Below are 18,685 nucleotides of genomic sequence, written 5' to 3'. Positions count from 1 at the left end.
AATCATCAGGAATTCAGAATCACCCAATATGCTCAAAGTTGCACAAATGCGTATGGATGATAGAAAAGTAATCCCCATGCAATATTTTAAGTGTTGCTATCAGATATATTTAAGTGATACTTTACAGATTAAAGTTGGGTAAAATCAAAATATATCCTCCCCATTACATTTTAAAACAGTCACAATAATTTATCAACAGTTGCCATTTCACAGCAATTAGAAAATAGGAGTTGCTACAAGTTGAACAAAAAGGTACTTTTTCCTCTTTTAGGAAATAAACATATATAGATATATATATGTACACATACACATATAACATTATCTTTTAAAATTCAAAGTGGTTAATTTGCTTTTGTATTATAAAAAAAAAATTTTCCCTATGTTCAAAATACTGAAAAAGCACAAAGGCTGAAAAAAGAAAACCACATTTGCCACTTTAAAAAAATACATTATCGTCTCAGTGGTTCTATTTATTCGATTATAAAGTTAGGTATTATAAGGACTCTGCACTTGTCAGATTCCTAGGACTGTACTGGACCACACGGAATTAAATCTAACCCTTCCTCAGTCTCCAGGAAGGATACTTTTAACCCACCCTAAAAGATGATAGCATAAATGCCCCTATTCTGAACTGTTAAACCGGGAAAAAAAACACGCCCACCTGGAAACAATCGAAGTCGTAAAAGTTTATGAAACCGTGGGAGAGACTGCCTGAATCAGAAAGCTATTCTTTGGATAGAAGTTAGTTTTTGGAAGTATATAAACTCTTTTAGGCCACTAGAGTACAGATTCAAAAGTGATTTCTCCATAAATAATAATCTGTTACAGGGGTTTGTAAAGTACAACCCATGGTCCATATCTGGCATGTCACCTGTTTCAGTAATAAAGTTTTATTGGGACACAGCCATGCTCATTCATTTATGTGTTGTCTATGACTGCTTTTGTACTAGTATGGCAGAGTTGAGTAGTTGTGATGGAGACCAATGGTGTGCAAAGCCTAAAATAGTATTTACTCTCTGAACCTTTATAGGAAAAGTTCACTGACCCCAGATCTAGTGCACTATGTGCTCCTCTAGTTACCTAGAGTAACTAGAGTTGATGCGTCTCAAGAGGATTTTAACTGGACTCCAAGAATAACCTGCATACTAGGGTTCCTTAGCAGACAAATGTCAGATGCCCCATCCTGAGGCGATGCTTTACTTTGGGCAAGGAAATCATTTGTATATATTCTCAACAAATACCTATAAAAGGTATTAAATACACCAAAAAGAGAGCCAAGTAAGAAAAGTATGCCTGTTGATATTCCCTTAATATCATCCTATTATTGGGGGGAAAGGGTGCTACAATGACTCTTTCTGTCAACTTCCTTCAGCTTTTCTTTAAATTTGTCTATAAATGTCTTTTGATAAGTAGCGCTCCCTCCTCCTTCTATGCAATTAATAACCTTTAAAGCCACCTGACTAAAATGCTTACATAGTTTGGTGAGGCCTTGTTCGGGGATATTTATTTAAACTAAACATATTAAAGATTATCCTTTTAGAAAATGTTTCTAAAATTATTTATCTCTGCTACTCTAAGAAGTGGAAGAAGGTAAAGAATGCACAGGGAGATCAAACTCTGCAAAGTATACCTTAAAAACCAGAGGTATAAAATAGCTACACTTTCTGAATGGTAATGTAAAATAAAAACAGAAAAATCTTCCAAATTTGAAGAGCAAATTTTCCCTTGCCCTGAGTCAGCTAATGAAATCTTTTTTCAAACAGGGAACCTCCTGAACTCAAGCAGCTGCTCAGGAAACTGTAAGAGTTCACAGGTGTTTCAATATTTCAATAGTTGTTGAAACAGGGAAGATAAAACACTGAGAAGAGATTTATTAAACACAAATTTGTATCAAGAGATTAACTGTTTTTTCAACCAGCTTATAGGTGGACTCTTCTTCTTTGTTAAAAAATGAATGGTATGAAACTATATGTTAAAGATGTTTCCATAATACCTTACGTTTATATAGCGCCTTACAGCTTCAAAGTGCTTTCACATGCCATCTCATTTAATCCTCACAACACCCCTGTGAGGTAGGTAGGACAGGTATTATCATCCTCACTGCAGGATGAGGAAACTGAGGCAGAGAGCGATTAAGTGACTTGCCCAAGATCACACAGCTGGTAAGTGGCAGAGCCAGGACAAGAAATCAAGTTTTCTGACTCCTCATCCAGTACTGTTTCCACTATAACTACTGCCCCCAATTATGAATAATGTACTGTGTATCAAAATTGAAAGGTTATTGAAGTTCACTGCAGTGATGTCTTAACAGTAAAGTTAAATGAAAAATACAAGAACAGTAGGTCTGATGGTTTTACTTGACATAATAAAATTGGTGCAAAACCACTTTTTGTCTAATTACTTATAATCTTTTGGTCCAAATACATAAAATATGCAATATTTACAGCATTTTCCTTTTTTTTTTGTAAATGCAATGCTTTAAAACACATTATAAAGCACCTTAGTAAAAATAGTCTACAAGTAAAAGTACAGAAGAAGTAGGAAAATCCTACCCATACCACAGCTCACTAAATGGAGTTATAATATGGACTCACCAATACCTCAGTTTACACCTTTACAAATAACCCATGGAGAAACAAATACTAAACTTATTTTTTTGATATTAATGTGTGGAAGCCTTAACCAAAACTTCAGGCAATGTCAACATTCTTTGAAGTGTTTCCCCAATCTTAGATACTGGGGAGACAGGAATGAGAAATACTGCTTTGATTCTTTTTACAGTATTAATAATGGTTTAAATTGATTTTTAACACTAATCATTTTTTTTAAGAAAATTAAGATGACCTACATAAATATGGGCAGTTCAAACTACAGCAGATACAGTCTTAGCAAACGTGATCAAACATTTCAGTAAATTTCATGGGACGTGATTCACAGAAACAAAGTACACATCGCCAAACAGTTAATAACACTATCCAGTAGAGGTGTATAACCCAAACCTCCAGGTGAAGGTGGAAGTAGCAAATGGATTCATCTTCATTCATGGTTAGTTGAAAAAAATGCTTTATCAAAAAGAGAGTATCAGAACTTTTTCTGAAATTGTATTTCATTATTTGGCCTTCAATTAGACCTGCTATGTGTTTATTTTAGGTGATGTGTAGGTTTTGTTCAGGCAGGAGGTTATAACTCCCACCAAAATTTAACCAGAAAAAAAAAAAAAAGGCTGAAACTTAAACTTCCTAGACCACTGACATGTCAGCCAGAATCTACTTCCTTGACGTCACTGTCTGTATCCTAACTCAGTTCAATACAAATTATCTTACACACCCATCAGCAATCCAAGTTGTGGAGCTGAGAACTAAGGTGAAGACGGTCAAAGTTGTAGTTCAAGAATCTAACTGCCACACCTTGTACTCAGTTCGATTTAGGGTAAATCTTTTCATAGAAAAAGTTCTGTGCAAGGATGTAGAGGTCTCCATCTTTTTCTCGTACAGCATGGGCTCTGATGAATTGGAACTGCTCTAGTGCAAACTCATAGAACTCATTCTCCATTTTCCAAATGTCAGATTGCTGTAGTTTTGCAATGGTTTGTTTAGTAGGGAGTTTCTTCTCTGTGGTTTTCCTAAGATGAGATTTCTTTCCTACTTACAAAGGAAAAAGAGAAAAGGTAAATAAATTCTGAGAACACACAAAAGATCAATGCCTGTTTATTTGAAGAGATGGTTTAAGTTAGTATGACACATGGAAGAGCATAATTGTTTTGTCTTAATATCATTCAGGCAAAAACAGTGCCCTAATCATACTAGGATTGTGATTTATTCCTTTGTAATGCAAATCCTTACCCTTGTTAAAGACTTAATGAGATGTCAAATAATAAAAGTAAGAATCGTGGACTTCCCTGGTGGCGCAGCGGTTGGGAATCCGCCTGCCAATGGAGGGGACACGGGTTTGAGCCCTGGTCCGGGAAGATCCCACATGCTGCAGAGCAACTAAGCCCATGCTCCACAATTACTGAAGCCCGCGCATCTAGAGCCCGTGCTCCGCAACAAGAGAAGCCACTGCAATGAGAAGCCCGCGCACCACAACGAAGAGCAGCCACCGCTCGCTGCAACTAGAGAAAGCCCGCGCACAGCAACGAACACCCAATGCAGCCATAAATAAATAAATTTATTTAAAAAAAAAGTAAGAATGGCCACTTGGTAAAGTGTAGGCTGTCACCTTACATGCTGTATTCTCAAATGCTTGGTGCTCTGACTAGTTTGTTTTCAGAGACATGATAAAATACCTATTTTCAAACTTAGTGCTGATTTCTCATAAACTATTCTCTATACCTATGTGTTAAAAGCTAGGGCACATGCATACTCCAGGAAAAGAGTTCCTCTGATTGTATCTTACCAAAGAACAGAAAAAAAAAAAAAATCAGAATTAGATTGGACCAGCACGGTCACTTTCAGATATGTAATACTGTCACAGCTGCTGAAGCATTCTTTTAGGAGCACTGTGACATAGCACAGGATCATTACCAATGTGACTCAGTCTCTCCATCCTACCCCTACCTAAATAGCACTAGACACGTCTAAAGGGTGGAATGTATGGCTGGCATTACTGAATACCACACATTTCTAAGGCTGGCCCTGTAGTTTGTATCTTTCCACTATACCTACAATGCCTTTTAATTATAATCTCGTGCATGTTTATTCATTAAACAAACATTTAATGAATACCATCTGTGTGCCATATACTGTTTTTGTATTGAAAATGGTGAGTAGAAACAGACAACGTACCTGCCTTTCTGGAGTTTTATTCAACAAACTTAAAATCACACATATTTTGCAAGTGGCAAACAAAGTTAAGGACAGCTTGATAAAGAAACCCATCCTTATATACCTGTACGATAGAGCTCTGTAGCACCCCTGAAGAACCGGGGCAAAGCTGCCTCCAATAACATGATAAAATCTTCAAGCTCTTCAGTAACTCCCACCAGAAAGTACTCATTAACTAGGTTATATTTGGCTTGATCCATAGCCCACCTGCTTCCTACATTCCTAAAACCAAAAAAAAAAGGAGTAAAAAAATTGGTTGTGAAATCTGCTAAATACTTTTGATGCCTTTGACACTGTATATTATGGAAAAAACAGATAAACACATGTCCATCCAAAGCCTTAATGCCCTTTTATTAATGTCCTTTGGGAGGCACACCTGTTTCTAATTTCCTTTGCCGCTGCCCCCAGTTTCTGCTCAACTACGCAGGGCTAACTCAGATTTTAGTAGAGGACACTTAATTTGAACAGTTAAGAAATGTGTATACATATCCTCCCATCTGATTTAGTATGAGTGCATTTAATTTTTGTTAACTACAGTTGTCCCTTGAACAACATGGGTTTGACCTGCACAAATATCTTTCAATAGTAGATACTACAGCACTACATGGACCGTGGTTGGTTGAATCTGCAGATCGAAGGAACCATGGATACAAAGGACCAACTATAAATTATACTGGGATTAACCCCCGCCTTGTTCCAGGGTCAACTGTACTCTAAACTTCGTTCATTTTAAGAGCTCTCTAGGAAGGTCTAAGCAATTTTGTGTAGCGATTATCTTCATTTAATTTATGAGTTTAGGTTTTTCTGATATTTCTTAAAAACAGAAATAGGATAAGAAATGGCTCTGCTAAGAATCTTTTTATTTTTCATGTTTTTAGCTAATGGCTGTGAATAGAGGTTTGGCCCTAAGTAAACTATGCCTTTGGGTTATTTTTAGCACTGACATTCCCTAACCCTGATGCCAAGCTCTGCCTTTAAGCAGTGTGATATTGAGCTGACGACTTCGCCTTTCTGAGCTTGTTTTCTCAGCCATTAAAAAGCTGGCGTGGGTGGTGGGAAGCTGGGGAAGCAAATGAGTTGATTTCTCAGGTGCCTCCCAGTTCTATGAATCGAGGAGACATACTGAAGAAGTGTGATTAAAATCTCCTCGGTAATGCCCAATGGAGAGATATACTCTCTATTGCTCTAAGGTAGGGGTGGCAACCTTTTCTCTAAAGAGCCAGAGAGTAAAGCCGGAGATGGGTCTGCAGGTCATATGGTCTCGGTCACTTGGTTACTTAACCCTGCTCTTGCAGTGTGAAAACAGCTACAGACACTAAGTAAATAAATAGATGTGGTTGTCTTCCAATAAAACTGTTTATAAAAACAGGTGATGGGCCAAATTTGGTGTCCGGGTTGTAATCTACTGATCCCTGTTGTAAGGAAATGATTAAAAATTGAGAAGACATTCTTTCTAAGCTTCCAATTCTTACATTATTACAGTTGACCTTTGAACAACACGAGCGTTTAGGGGTGCCAACCAGACCCGATCCCCCATTCCCCACTTGAAAATCTGCATATAACTTTACAGTCAGCCCGCCACATCCCCAGCTCCACATCCGAGGATTCAGCCAACCACAGATCATGTAGTACTGTAATACATCTTTATTTTAAAACATCTGCATTTCAGTGGACCCGCGAAGTTCAAACCTGTGCTGTTCAAAGGGTCAATTGTATTCTGCGTTGATACAATCTATTGAGTAGGGCCTTAAGGTTCTCAGTAATCTAATACTATATCTCAAATAATGATGGAAAGAACAGAAGGCATTCCTTATATCGCTCATGGTTTTAAGGAAGCTACTAACTTTGAATGTGTTCCTGTTTTTTTCTACTTTTCCTGTTAAAATGATTGATTGGAACAAATACGTACCATTATTTTTTTAAACTGAAAACTCAGCACATTCTGAGGAAATAAACTCTATTAAAGATAAAATATCTTTATTTTACCTTGGCTTCTCTCAAAGTTAAATCAGTTTAACAGTAAATCCAGGTGAATAATTTACCCACTAAGCCTCTTCTTGATCTAAAATGGATGGCTCAAACAATAAGCTTAGGAGAAAATGAGGTTTATGAAAGGACCCCTGACCGCTAATTAAGACCACTGCTAGAACATAGCAAGACACATAACACCAAAAACAAAAAAAAATTAAAAACCAGCATCTGAGAAATCACTGCAAGCATGTTTTACATGAAGAATCTTTTTAATGCACTTAAAGGTAACTAAAAACTAGGTATTACTTAATTACATGTTATTTTTGGTCTGGTCTTTCACGAACTTCCTTACACCTAGTCCTTGACTAACACACTCACCCTTGTGAAATACAGATTATAGAGATAATAAATAGATTACTGATTGAAGCTAGCTTTATCTCCCTACCAGCATTCCGAGCTGTGGCCACAGAAGAATGGGATTTGAAGCCAGAGCTTCTCTGGAGCACAGTCTGAGCCGCCCTCAGCTACACATTCATCAAAGGTCTGGAAAAAAGACAAAGCAGCACATGTGAGCCATAAACCCGAGCCTCACCTACCAAGTATCTTAATGTGGTAAGTTATTAAATAAATAGCAGTGGATGGGACGAGTAGTGAATTAAAGTGATAGGTTACAAAAACAGACTTGAGATACTGAGCAAAGTCAAACATGGGTTGTTCTCACATCGTTGTTTTATACCAGTGTTTATAAGAATTCTTTTACTATATGAATGGAACATCCCCCAGATAACAACTTATCCTTGAAATTAAGTATTGGTTTATGTTGAATTTATGTATTTATATTTTCTATCCCCTTACCGAAGTAAATTAAATAAAAACAAGGTTAAAGATACTCTTTGTGAAACAATTATTTGAAAAGAATATAAAGTAGGACTACACTTAAGTCTTTTCCCCTTCTCTCATTAAAACAAACAAAAAAATCATTGTACAAAGCAAAAGTGACCCTGGATACTTATGACTTGCATGCCCTCCCCTCCAAATGCATCTGACTAAATTAATTAAAAGGGCAGGAGACTCACAGGTTATGGATCTAAAATTAAATCAACTTCACTTTCTTTAGTACTTACTGTCTGTCACAGGCATTTTTACAGTAGGCGTTATCTATTTGAAATGATATTAAGATGCCAGAGAACAAACTTAAGAGCTCAGGCTGTTGGAGTAGACATCTATAAATACCACCTGTTATTTCTGAGAAGAGAGGGTATGTAAAAGTAGAAAGAGAACGCATACAGAGTCCAGACTCCTGAGTTTCTAGAACCAGGTGTGACCTTATCTTGAATAAGTCTTTATGGCCTCCAAACCTCACTTTCTAATCTATAAAATTAGATAAATTCAAAGGTCCCTTTCAACCAAAAATCTAGTAAGAATAGGACCCCAAACCCTTAGATCTGACTATGGCTAGAGGTATAGTGGAATAATTATCTTTATTCTGGCAACATTTAAGAGGCAACAGCAAACTAACTGATTTGCCCATTTCTTTTACAGATGACCTTCACCATGATATAGGAAAAAGATTTATGACTTGGGTTTGAATCTTGAACCCAGAAAAACTTAAGTTCTGTGTTAATTTCCTCATATGAAAAAGGAGGACATAATCTTACTTTGAGGAAGAAATAAAATCATAGATCTAAAAGAATCTACCACAAAGAGTGGTTCACTGTAGGCACTCAATAAATGGGATGTGTCTACGTCTGTCTTTCTCTCCCCACCTCTCCTCCCTAATAGTCAAATACAATGTTCTGTTGGTTCTTGTTCTCCTTGACGTCCACAGCGTTGTCTACTTCTTTGAACACTCCCCTTTTTGGCTTTTTGTTGGTTCTCTGTACCTTTCTGAATGTACCATCACTATCTTCTTTTAAGGCATGTTTTGGTCCTTCTACCAAGTATGGAAACTCAGCTGTCTTCTCTTTACCCACTCCCTTCCTTAGCTTATTCACACTTCCTTGGCTTCATTTATAATTTCTAGGCAAAAGACTTCCAAATTTGTACCCCCAGATCCATCACCTCTTACTTATCTTCTGATACCTAGTATGCCTTTAGATTTGAATTTCCAGTATTACCTCATATTCAATATTTCTGGCAATAGGATGACATTGCCCCTTGTAATTCAGACTCAAGATCTCAGCACATTTCTTTATTTTTCCTCTCCCTCACTTAACATCCTTGAGGTAATGTCCTTCCAATGCATCTTTTTTTTTTTTCCCCAATCTTCCATCAGGATCTTACCATGTCATGTCTCCATTCTTACAATCACTTCCTAATTGGGCTCCCTTCCCTCCCTTCCTTCAATCTGCTCTTAGACTACCAGATTAGTCTAAGTAGTCACTTCTAACATCCTCTACTCAGAAAACTTCAATAGCTTCCAATATCTTTTTAAAAAGAGAAATACAAACTCTTTATCCTGGTTTTAAAGAATGCTTCATAATCTGACCTCAGTGTGCAAGTCTAGCCTTATCTCCATGTATAACTTCCATCTTTACCAGATTAACCTGTTTTACAGTTTCTCAAGCATGTCATATGTACCTGCAAATCCATATATTTTGCTGATGACATTTTCTTCCTCTGAAAGTGCTTCCCTCCACCAATCTAGTTTACATGAAGACTATCTTCCCAATGACTACTCTGGCCTAAAGTCACTCATTTTTTTTAAACTCATATAAATGAATTAAATACTGCCTTGTAATAGCCAGCTCTTAGGATCCAAGTATGTTATTTATATATACATCTTTATTTAAAGAACTTGCTCCATGTACTTTGGAAAAAAAGTTGTATTATGTTCTCTCCTGAACTATAGAAAATACTTATTGGAGGGATCATGCAGTATAGTATGCATTTGTGTCCTCCACAGCATACAATATCTTGCTATACCAACTGTTTGCACAATCATCGTGTCCTCCATAGCATACAATACATTGTTATACCAAATGTTTGCATAAGCAATATTTGTAAATGGCTGGAAAGACTGCACTTTGGAGATTTTGCATGAGCATTAAAGGTACGATTCTAGTTGAGATGAAGACAGGGGCGGTAAAATTTTTTCATGAAGCATTTTGACAGTTCCTTAGAGTTCTGTCAAATTCTCTTAGGATTTCTCCCCCACCCCCCAATATACACACACACACACACACACATCCATATCAATCTATTTTTTTAAGTGAAAACATCTCAGTTTACACTTAACACTCAATCAACCCCATTTCAATGGCCATTACAGTATGTCTGAAATTTACTAGATGGTCTGATTTAGATTTGCTGGTCTAAGTCACTTTCCAAACAGTGGTTTTACTATCATTTATGCCACCTTGCAGCTCATAAAAAGAAAACAACCTATGTATCTATCTCTACCGTATCTCAGGTTCCAATAAACCCAGTGGTGATGTATCAGAAGGTTTCTGATTTCACGCCTAATTTGTTTCAAACAAATTTATGATTTATGATTTGTTTCAAACAAAACCTAAATCACAGTACAGTGCTCCTGAAGTTCAGAAGAGCTGCTCGGCTCCATTATACCTTCATCTGAATAGAGTATCAGATGAAAAAGAAACGAATTACTAAGGTGATTGTGAGTGAACTCATAAACTGTACCACCGCTGTGTGTGTGTATGTGTGCGTGTAAGATTCAAAGACATTAAAAAGATTTTGCTTAAATGTGTTGGGTTGGCCGACAGGTTTGTTCGTTTTTTTCCGTAAGATGGCTCGAGTAGTGCTTAGTTGTCTTTAACTTCATTCGAAACCATTTTGTTAAATTGTATTGTGACAGCTGTCGTATCAGCGTGCATTTTTAAAAGACATCAAAATTGGTGATTTTTTTGTGTGGTCATTTTAATATTGAAGATGGAAGAAAAAAGCAACATTTTCGGCATATTATGCTTTATTATTTCAAGAAAGGTAAAAACGCAACTGAAACACAAAAAAAGATTTGTGCAGTGTATGGAGAAGGCGCTGTGACTGATCGAATGTGTCCAAAGTGGTTCGCGAAGTTTCATGCTGGAGATTTCTCGCTGGACAGTGCTCCACGGTCAGGTAGACCAGTTGAAGTTGATAGTGATCAAATCGAGACATTAATTGAGAACAATCAAGGTTATACCACGTGGGAGATAGCCGACATACTCAAAATATCCAAATCAAGCGCTGAAAATCATTTGCACCAGCTTGGTTATGTGAATCGCTTTGATGTGAGGGTTCCACATAAGTTAAGCGAAAAAAACCTTGACTATATTTCCTCATACTATTCGGTACTTAAACGTAACGAAAATGTTCTGTTTTTAAAACAAATTGTGGTGGGCGATGAAAAGTGAATACTGTACAATAATATGGAACGGAAGAGTTCGTGGGGCAAGTGAAATGAACCACCACCAACCTCACCAAAGGCCGGTCTTCATCCAAAGAAGGTGATGTGTATATGGTGCGACGGAAGGGAGTCCTTTATTATGAGCTCCTTTCGGAACACCAAACAATTAATTCCAACAAGTACTGCTCTCAATTAGACCAACTGAAAGCAGCGCTCGACGAAAAGCGTCTGGAATTAGTCAACAGAAGACACATAATCTTCCATCAGAATACCGCAAGGCCACATGTTTCTTTGATGACCAGGCAAAAAACTGTTACAGCTTGGCTGGGAAGTTCTGATTCATCCACCGTATTCACCACACATTGCACCTTTGGATTCCCATTTATTCCGGTCTTTACAAAATTCTCTTAATGCAAAAAAGTTCAATTCCCTGGAAGACTGTAAAAGGCACCTAGAACGGTTCTTTAAAAAGTTTTGGGAAGATGGAATTATGAAGTTGCCTGAAAAATGGCAGAAGGTAGTGGAACAAAATGGTGAATACGTTGTTCAATAAAGTTCTCAGTGAAAATGAAAAATGTGTCTAATATTTTTACTTAAAAACCAAAGGAACTTTTTGGCCAATCCAATAAGAAAATAGGACAGTGAAAGAGGCTGCAGCATTAAAAGTTTCCACAGAGTCACTATACGGAAAATTTTGGAAATTTAAATATCCACTATTGGAATTAAAACTGGTTAATGAATGAGCATGTAGGATGGCTATTTTGACCCAAGTTCTCCAGTTAGCCAACTCCTTCTTCCTGTGTTCTAAAATACTAAAAGTATTTTAGTATTTCAAACAAAATCTGTAGATAATCTTCAAGTTTATTTTTGGCCAGCAGTTTAAAATCTGCTAGCCTACTCTGGCAGTATAAGAGTTACCACCAAAATCCATTCTTCCCTTCTTCCACAGTCATAGAGTTTAGCCTCTCTTGCAGTTAGGTATGGCCATATGACTAAGTTCTTGCCAGGAGACTGGGGGCAGAAGTGATGTGAGCAAGTTCTGGGTCACTTGGTTAAAAGGAAATTGGTGGGCCTCTAACTTCCCTCCTTCCCATGAGCTGGAAGGCAGATGTTGTGGTGACCCAAATTAAACCGAGCACATAAGGGCAAGCCCCTGAAGGGTAGCAGAGTAACAATATGGCAGGAACCCAGCTCCCTGAATGACTGTGTGCAGCAAAGCTGCTCTAAAATCCTGGGCCCCTTACCTTTAGGCTTTTATGTATGACAGAAAAAATCTACCTAAGCATTTTAATTTCTTTGTTTCAGAAGCATCTACCCTAATTCACCTACCAAACATTTTATTAGATAATATAAAAGTGGAAAAATAGTTTGGGTTTTGCCTCCTTTGTAGTTCCTTCTTATCATTTGGTAAAGGTGTTTCACTCCTATCAACTTAAAAGAAACAACCCAAAGACAGGCCATAGCAAGGAAGATGTAAAGAAAAAAAAAAAACAAATACAAATAATCAAAAATTGGTGAACATACATGATTGTGCTAGATCTTAATGTAAAACAGAAATTCTCCTTTTTCTATCTTTTTTAAAATTTTTTTCATACTTTATTTTTAATTTTATTTATTTATTATTATTTTTGGCTGCGTTGGGTCTTCGTTGCTGCACGCGGGCCTTCTCTAGTTGCAGCAAGCGGGGGCTACTCTTCGTTGCGGTGGGCGGGCTTCTCTCATCGCGGTGGCTTCTCTTGTTGCAGAGCACAGGATCTAGGCGCAAGGGCTTCAGTAGTTGTGGCACACGGGCTCAGAAGTTGTGGCACACGGGCTCAGTAGTTGTGGCTCGCGGGCTCTAGAGTGCAGGCTCAGTAGTTGTGGTGCATGGCTTAGCTGCTCCGCAGCATCCTTCCTGGACCAGGGCTCAAACCCGTGTTCCCTGCATTGGCAGGCAGATTCTTAACCACTGTGCCACCAGGGAAGTCCCTCCTTTTTCTTTATAAATATGTGATGCATAAAGTAAACCAAGCATTTCCTAGTGAGTGAAATCAAGTTAACGAAACTCAACACCATCTTGACCACATACAGCTCAATGAATCAATCCACTGGCGTCTTAATCAAGATGAACTTCTCCACTGACTCCAACAGTGACATCAGCCCTTGGGCTTCTCTACTCACAGCACAGAAGACGATTGTCAATCAAATGCTGCCCACCAGAACTTTCCCACTCATTTGCTAACTTCTATTCACGTTCTCCTAAACATTCTGACCACATTTCAGAAATAGAATTTTCTATAAATAAATGTTTTACTCTTATAAAATTTCTTCTTAAAATAAAAAGCAAAAACAAAACTCAGTTCAGTACACCAGAGAAACAAAAAGTTATGATCAGCTTTTTCACTTAAACACCATCTATGCTTAGAAAGAGCAATTCTTTGTGAACTACATACAAATGTTTTTAAAAGCAGGAAATATCAAAAAATCCTTTAGACTATTTAGATTATTAGTTTAAATATTTAATTCCTAGAATTGTAGGTTAAAATAAACAAAATTTGATGCTTGATAGTGATGGCAATTATATTTATATTCAAACCCTTTTCTACAAATGACCTTGCTTCATATTTTATACAGAAAACTGAAGCTGAGCGTGAGCTCCCTTGATTCCTGCTTAGATAAAAGCTTATCTGCAGCCCCTACTGCCTTTATCTGTAAAAAAGTATTTCCTCCTATCTTTAAATACCCTTTCTCACTCCCTTCTGAGACCCTGCTTCACCAATTTTTCTCCAGTTTTGCCATCATAACCCCTTGCTCTCTTCAGGTATATTAATATGCCCAAGTATCTGTCACCTTTAGTAAAACATTTCTCATGTTTTTTGCTCCCTTCAAAGCCAAACTTCTATCTCAAGAGTAGTCTTTCCTCTCAGTCTTAACTTCTCACGGTTACTCCTCAACCCTTTGGATTCCACATAAACACCTTCTCTGACCTCCCCATTGACAAGTCTAAGGGAAAGTTTTAAATTCTCAATTCACTAACCTCTTTGTGATTGAAATGATTTTTCCATGCATTTCAAGGACTCGCCAGGTTTGTCTTCTGATTCTCCAACCTCAGTCTTCTTGGTGTGCTTCCCTCCCTTTGCCTACTCCTTAAATGTCATTCCCGAGAGCTACATATTTGCACCCCCTTTTCTTCTTCTTCCTTTTTCGTTTGGTCCTCTCTTCATACCCTATATGTCTCCCTTGAAGTGCGATTTCATTCAATCTCTTGTTTCAACTCCCACCTAATGCTGATGACTCCCAAATCTATGATTAAGTTCTGATTTATTTCTTGAGACACAAATACATTTCTAGTGGATATTTCCATCTGCTTATACATGACTAAAAATAATGTCCAATTTGAACTCATCATCTCTTTCTTCAACTTCATTACAACGGACTTTTCTTTCCATTTTCTCTCTTTTGGTGAAAGGAACCACATATATAGTAGTTTGATCAGAAGCCTGGGAAGATGACAGGTCAAGGCTGACTCTGGATTGTACCTTTTACTGAGATAGAGAAACTGGTCTACAACAAAGAGTTATCAAACCTTTAAATATGAACTGCAAAGATATTATATTGCTTTCCTGTGGTGCTTTTTTTATTTTTCTTTTTAAGTACGCGGGCCTCTCACCATTGTGGCCTCTCCCGTTGCGGAGCACAGGCTCCAGACGCGCAGGCTCAGCGGCCATGGCTCACGGGCCCAGCCGCTCCGCGGCATGTGGGATCCTCCCGGACCGGGGCACGAACCCGTGTCCCCTGCATCGGGCAGGTGGACTCTCAACCACTGCACCTCCAGGGAAGCTCTCCTGTGGTGCCTTGTACACATAAAACACTTTCTAAGCAAACAGTAATAAGTTCTCAAATGCTTTTGTGTAAAATCCATGTTCAATAAGCAAACCACAGTCAGGGGATTATGAATTGCTAAGGACTACGGAAGCAGTATTTTGTAAGCCAGTAGTAGGATCAGGTAGTGGCTAAGTATGGAATTCTTCTAACCTCATTAATATCTTTTATAAACTAATACATATTTTTAGGTATAATATTCTGAATTCATTATAATTCCTACAGCTGTCAATAAGTCTAGTTAATTTAGAGTAAGAAATACGAAAAGCAAATTGGGGTAGGAATTGTGATCTCTGAGATCAATGAGTACTTCTTAAGCAAAAACGGATTCTCCTTTAGATTGTTATTTACAGCATGTAACTATACACTCTTTCCATAAGTATAACCCCCTTGGTGTTCTGCTAATAAAACAATAATTAATAAAAATGATTAATAATCTATAGGACAGGGGGGACCTTGAAGATGGCGGAAGAGTAAGACGCGGAGATCGCCTTCCTCCCCACGGTAGCAATTATACCCCAATAAAGATGTTTAAAATAAAAAAAAAATCTATAGGACAGTACAAAACTGAAATATTCATAAGATAAATATTTACATATTTAGAAAATGTGAGTGATGAGAATTATAGGTGTAGTCATTTGGAAGCTGTAAGAAGGCCTATGCTGAAAGAAGGCCTGAGAGACAAACTATTCAAACTTGGGTATTTGGTTAATGTTTTCTCAAAATGAACAAAGTGGGTCTGCCACTTGAAAGAAAACAACTGATAGTCCTAGTAGCCCAGTGGTTCTCAACTGGCGCTGTTTTGACCCCCAGGTGACATCTGGTAATGTTTGGAGACCTTCCTCGTTCTCACACCTGGAGGGTGTAGGGGAGATGCTAGTAGGTAGAGGTCAGAGATGCTGCTAAACGTCCTACAATGTATAAGGCAGCCCTCACAACAAGGAATTCTCTGGCCAAAAGCAACAATAGTGTCAAGGTGGAGAAATCCTGTGGGTGCCAGTGATAAAAGCTAAATTTTCAAACTAAAAATATAAAAATTTAAATTTATTTTTACTTCATCTGTCACCATAAGCCTGACAGTTTCCCAATACTTAAAGACTTTTCTGATGAGATAAGTGGTGACATTAACGAATGTGAATTTTTGATATTGTATAATAAAATGTGCCAACACTTGGAAGATCCACATAACTCAGTCAACTAATGTGTTCCAAATGACCAATACATGAGGTTAAAAAATTATGCTTGATTAAAACATCCATTCAAAGTATAAAATATATCAGTGGATTTTAATGCAGCAGAACATAAAAGGCTAACTGCTATGGTTTCAGATTCCACACTTCAATAACTTTAAGAAACTACTACTAGTTAAGTTTTAGTGTAATATTAAAGAAGAATTTCCACAATTTTCTGAAAAGGCTATTAAAATACTGCCTTTTCTAGTTACATATCTGTGTAAAGCTGAATTTTCTTCATACACTTCACCAAAAGAATGTATTAAATAGACTGATTCAGCAGCAGATATGAAAATCCAGCTGTCTATATTAGATTAAATCAGGTGTTTAAAAAATTTGCAAAAATGTAAAATGCCACTATTTATACCTTTTCTGAAAATGGTTATTTGCATTAAAATATATTATTTATGTTACCATATTATGGTCTCCTACTGTTACTATTAAATTAGTTACTATGTTAAAAGTTTCTCAGTCAATTGGCAAATTTACTGATATTGGTAAATATGAACAGAAATAGATATAACCCACATAGATAAAAGCTCCTTGGCGGTCCTCAATAAAAAGAGTAAAAGGAGTTCTGAGACTAAAAAGTTTGAGAACCACTGATTTATATATTGTAGTTATTGAATGCTGATGTTTGGATTACTAAATATCCCTATTTTCCAGGTATTGGGACAGAGATTAAATTATGCAAAACTCTAGGTATAAAGTTTGAAAAACAGAGTATTTGAAATCTCCCAAATAAAACAAATCGTATGTTCCTTACAAGATCAACTGAAAGCTATCACAGGCATACACATATGACTAAAATGGCTTTGAAATTATTGACAGTGTAACCAGAAATTGGAAATGAAGCCATTGCAAGGTATTTCCAGCCTTAGCCTTTGCCATCATAGCCACTTTTTAATCCCCGTTATCTTCAAATACCCTGCCATCTTCCAAAGTGCTATATGCCACGAAGTCTTACCAACTTTACAGATATGAGTTTATTAAAGAAAACTCTTGCCAGTTAAAGATATTAAGGAATTATCTGCAATATAACAACTTTATTTAATTCATTAGGTGCCAGAATGTTACCAACATTTATGTCATGAGAAACAAACCAAATTATTAAAAATGTGTGTTTCAATATGTTTCAAGACTGAAAAAGTCTATTTTGCCTATCACAAAACAAAGTAATTCTTTACTTTGATAAAGCATTTGAAGATGGCCCTGTCCCCGTGAGAATTAAGGTAATACAATAGTATTTTGCTGATGTTACTAATATTACATCTAAATAAACAGGTGTATTAATATGTATTTTATAATGACATAAAAAAAACAAACCAAGACCTATCATCATTAGGGTGAAGAATGGTTAAATCTCCAGGCTGGAGAGGGCATACCTACCTAAAGCTTTCAAAGATGAAAGGGAGACTACGTTAAAATATCTGCCTAGGTTTTTCTGTGAGCATTGAATACACAACTTTGGAACATCTCTCACACAAAAATATCGAGTGACATGTTGCTTTCCATCCCTCCTTTTTCAAGGGTATAGAGAGGTTAAGACTGTGAGCTCTGGAATTGGAGTGCTTGGGTTTAAATTCCTGCACCACCATTTACTGGTAGTATAACACTGGGCAAGGTACTTAACCTTTCTGTGCCCCAGTTTCCTTATCTGTAAAATGGACATAACAACAGCAACTATCCCATAAAATTGTTGTACAGGCCACCTGAATATGTGACTTAAAACAGAGCTTGATAATATGTGACTTAAAACAGAGCTTGATAAACAAGAAACACTCAATAGATGTGAGTGTTAACTCACATATGAGTTAACACTTAAATGTGACTTAAAACAGAGCTTGATAAACAAGAAACACTCAATAGATGTGAGCTATTATTGTTGTTATATTAAGTATTATTGTTACCTAATTCCCTAAACTACATAGGATAGCAACCACAAAACCACAGTATCCAGGGCTGACGTGACATGACAGACGTAGGAACATACGTGACTGTGAATCTTTTCCTTACCAACACTAACATTCCTTTAGTTGAAGGAGGGAGATGGATACTAACAATTACTGAGTAAGAGCTAGTATAAATTATAGGGCTAAAATTAAAAAAGAAAGTAGTTAGCATTGAAGTGAATTTAGAAATAACTAACAATAAATTTTAAAGTACTAGGTCACAAAAGGGTCATATTACAGATTTTACAAAATTTTACAGACTCTCCATAATAATATAATTATATATTTTTTTTCTATAAGATTATATAATACTAAGAGATGAGTGGACGCTGAAAAAAAAGAGTACTGTTTGGATCAGTACCTTCTGTCTAAAGCCTTGAGACTAAGGAAAGAAATAGCAATTTCTAGAAAACATAAACAGGTAAATAAAACAAAAGAACCATTGCCTTCTCATGTGACAGAGGGCACATCCAACTTAGAAAAAAATTAATTGTTGGG

General features: G+C 36.9%; 1 protein-coding gene across 1 annotated transcript in view; it reads right to left on the bottom strand.

The window, feature by feature from the left end:
- Nucleotides 1-2,338: 2,338 nt before the first annotated feature.
- Nucleotides 2,339-18,685, bottom strand: part of HS2ST1 (heparan sulfate 2-O-sulfotransferase 1) — a 46,619-nt gene continuing 30,272 nt past the window's right edge. The window contains exons 5-7 of the mRNA XM_024743565.1: nucleotides 7,240-7,337; nucleotides 4,888-5,045; nucleotides 2,339-3,641 (exon numbers count right to left, since the gene is read on the bottom strand). Coding sequence (XP_024599333.1) covers nucleotides 3,415-3,641; nucleotides 4,888-5,045; nucleotides 7,240-7,337 — 483 coding nt within the window. The 3' untranslated portion in view covers nucleotides 2,339-3,414. The remainder of the gene's footprint in view (nucleotides 3,642-4,887; nucleotides 5,046-7,239; nucleotides 7,338-18,685) is intronic.

The sequence above is a fragment of the Neophocaena asiaeorientalis genome, unplaced genomic scaffold (assembly GCF_003031525.2).
Source record: "Neophocaena asiaeorientalis asiaeorientalis breed wild unplaced genomic scaffold, Neophocaena_asiaeorientalis_V1.1 scaffold317, whole genome shotgun sequence".
Classification (NCBI taxonomy): Eukaryota; Metazoa; Chordata; class Mammalia; order Artiodactyla; family Phocoenidae; genus Neophocaena; species Neophocaena asiaeorientalis.
Note: the sequence above shows the minus strand (reverse complement) of the source record. Positions and strands in the feature narration are given on the sequence as shown.